Source organism: Salmo salar, chromosome 03 (assembly GCF_965601325.2).
Source record: "Salmo salar chromosome 03, fSalSal1, whole genome shotgun sequence".
Taxonomy (NCBI): Eukaryota; Metazoa; Chordata; class Actinopteri; order Salmoniformes; family Salmonidae; genus Salmo; species Salmo salar.
The window spans coordinates 98,730,001-98,732,500 of NC_138293.1; the positions used below are offsets into that span (position 1 = coordinate 98,730,001).

Consider the following 2,500-nt stretch of genomic DNA (forward strand, 5'->3'; position numbering starts at 1 on the left):
TTGCCTGCTGTTGATACCATGTAGTGCTGCCTTATAGAAGTAAATATTTCCGTGTTGCCTGCTGTTGATACCATGTAGTGCTGCCTTATAGAAGTAAATATTTCTGTGTTGCCTGCTGTTGATACCATGTAATGCTGCCTTATAGAAGTAAATATTTCCGTGTTGCCTGCTGTTGATACCATGTAGTGCTGCCTTATAGAAGTAAATATTTCTGTGTTGCCTGCTGTTGATACCATGTAATGCTGCCTTATAGAAGTAAGTCCTTCTCTCCTCTCCCCAGTATCATTAAGATGTTCATGGGTTCCATGTTCAACGTAGTAGGATCCTGTGTGGTCATACTGATCGCTACTCCACTAGTGGCTATTATCATACCTCCTCTGGGGATACTCTACTTCTTTGTCCAGGTGGGTTGCTGGGGGGGGGGGGGTCTTAGAGAGACAGAGAGAGAAGGGGTTTGTGTGAGAGAGAGGGGGGAGAGAGAGAGACAGAGAGAGGGGGGAGAGTTAGCGAGAGAGATAGAGAGGGGGGGGTGAGAGAGGGGGGGAGAGTTAGAGAGAGAGAGACAGAGAGAGGGGGGTGTGTGAGAGAGAGGGGGGAGAGTTGGAGAGAGAGACAGAGAGATGGGGTGTGTGAGAGAGAGGGGGGAGAGTTAGAGAGAGACAGAGAGATGGGGTGTGTGTGAGAGAGGGGGAAGAGTTAGAGAGAGAGACTGATAGAGAGGGGGAGAGACAGAGAGAGGGGGTAAGTGAGTGAGAGAGTGAGAGAGACTGAGATAGAGAGGGGGGGTGTGAGGGTGTGTGTGAGAGAGATGCATCCCTCTTTTCCTACTCACTGTTATTTTATCTCCCCCATTTCTCCCTCCATGTCATCCCTCCCCACAGCGTTTCTACGTGGCGTCGTCTCGTCAGTTGAAGCGTCTGGAGTCAGTCAGTCGTTCCCCGGTCTACACACACTTCAACGAGACGTTGCTAGGCACCAGCGTCATCCGAGCCTTTGGGGAGCAGGAGCGCTTCATCAGGGAGAGCGACGGGAGAGTTGACCACAACCAGAAAGCATACTACCCCAGCATCGTAGCCAACCGGTGAGGAGCGTGGTCACACACACCTTTATTGGTTAAATCAATAGTCGTGTTGAGATATAAAATGTCCACACTATAGCAAATATTATTAACATCCACCTGTTCTTTCACATGAAACAGTATGTGTTTATAATCTGTGTTGTAGGTGGCTGGCCGTGCGTCTGGAGTTTGTAGGGAACTGTACCGTAATGTTTCTAATATCTCTCTGTGTTATAGATGGCTGGCCGTGCGTCTGGAGTTTGTAGGGAACTGTACCGTAATGTTTCTAATATCTCTCTGTGTTATAGATGGCTGGCTGTGCGTCTGGAGTTTGTAGGGAACTGTACCGTAATGTTTCTAATATCTCTCTGTGTTGTAGTTGGCTGGCGGTGCGTCTGGAGTTTGTAGGGAACTGTACCGTAATGTTTCTAATATCCTCTGTGTTGTAGGAGGCTGGCAGTGCGTCTGGAGTTTGTAGGGAACTGTACCGTAATGTTTCTAATATCTCTCTGTGTTGTAGGTGGCTGGCGGTGCGTCTGGAGTTTGTAGGGAACTGTACCGTATTGTTTCTAATATCTCTCTGTGTTGTAGGAGGCTGGCAGTGCGTCTGGAGGTTGTAGGGAACTATACCGTAATGTTTCTAATATCTCTGTGTTGTAGGTGGCTGGCCGTGCGTCTGGAGTTTGTAGGGAACTGTACCGTAATGTTTCTAAAATCTCTCTGTGTTGTAGGTGGCTGGCCGTGCGTCTGGAGTTTGTAGGGAACTGTACCGTAATGTTTCTAATATTTCTCTGTGTTGTAGATGGCTGGCGGTGCGTCTGGAGGTTGTAGGGAACTGTACCGTAATGTTTCTAATATCTCTCTGTGTTGTAGGTGGCTGGCGGTGCGTCTGGAGTTTGTAGGGAACTGTACCGTAATGTTTCTAATATCTCTCTGTGTTGTAGGTGGCTGGCGGTGCGTCTGGAGTTTGTAGGGAACTGTACCGTAATGTTTCTAATATCTCTCTGTTGTAGGTGGCTGGCGGTGCGTCTGGAGTTTGTAGGGAACTGTACCGTAATGTTTCTAATATCTCTCTGTGTTGTAGGTGGCTGGCGGTGCGTCTGGAGTTTGTAGGGAACTGTACCGTAATGTTTCTAATATCTCTCTGTGTTGTAGGTGGCTGGCGGTGCGTCTGGAGTTTGTAGGGAACTGTATCGTAATGTTTGCTGCTCTGTTTGCTGTGATGGCTAGAGAGAGCCTTAGCCCTGGGATCATGGGCCTGTCCATCTCATACGCGCTACAGGTCAGTTGTGTGTGTGTGTGTGTGTGTGTGTGTGTGTGGACACTAACCGTAGGATGGTGTTTCATTACAAAAACGGAAGAGTTACCTTCATTCTTTGGTTTAGTTTCACAGCCAGTCGGGTCGGTTACCCCCCAAAAACAGGCATCTTCAGGTTGAAGATG

The 2,500-nt window shown here is 48.4% G+C and overlaps 1 protein-coding gene across 1 annotated transcript in view; it reads left to right on the top strand.

Moving 5' to 3' along the window:
• Nucleotides 1-2,500, top strand: part of LOC106591937 (multidrug resistance-associated protein 1) — a 110,109-nt gene that overhangs the window by 84,176 nt on the left and 23,433 nt on the right. The window contains 3 exon segments of the mRNA XM_082972938.1: nucleotides 281-404; nucleotides 882-1,081; nucleotides 2,213-2,339. Coding sequence (XP_082829064.1) covers nucleotides 281-404; nucleotides 882-1,081; nucleotides 2,213-2,339 — 451 coding nt within the window.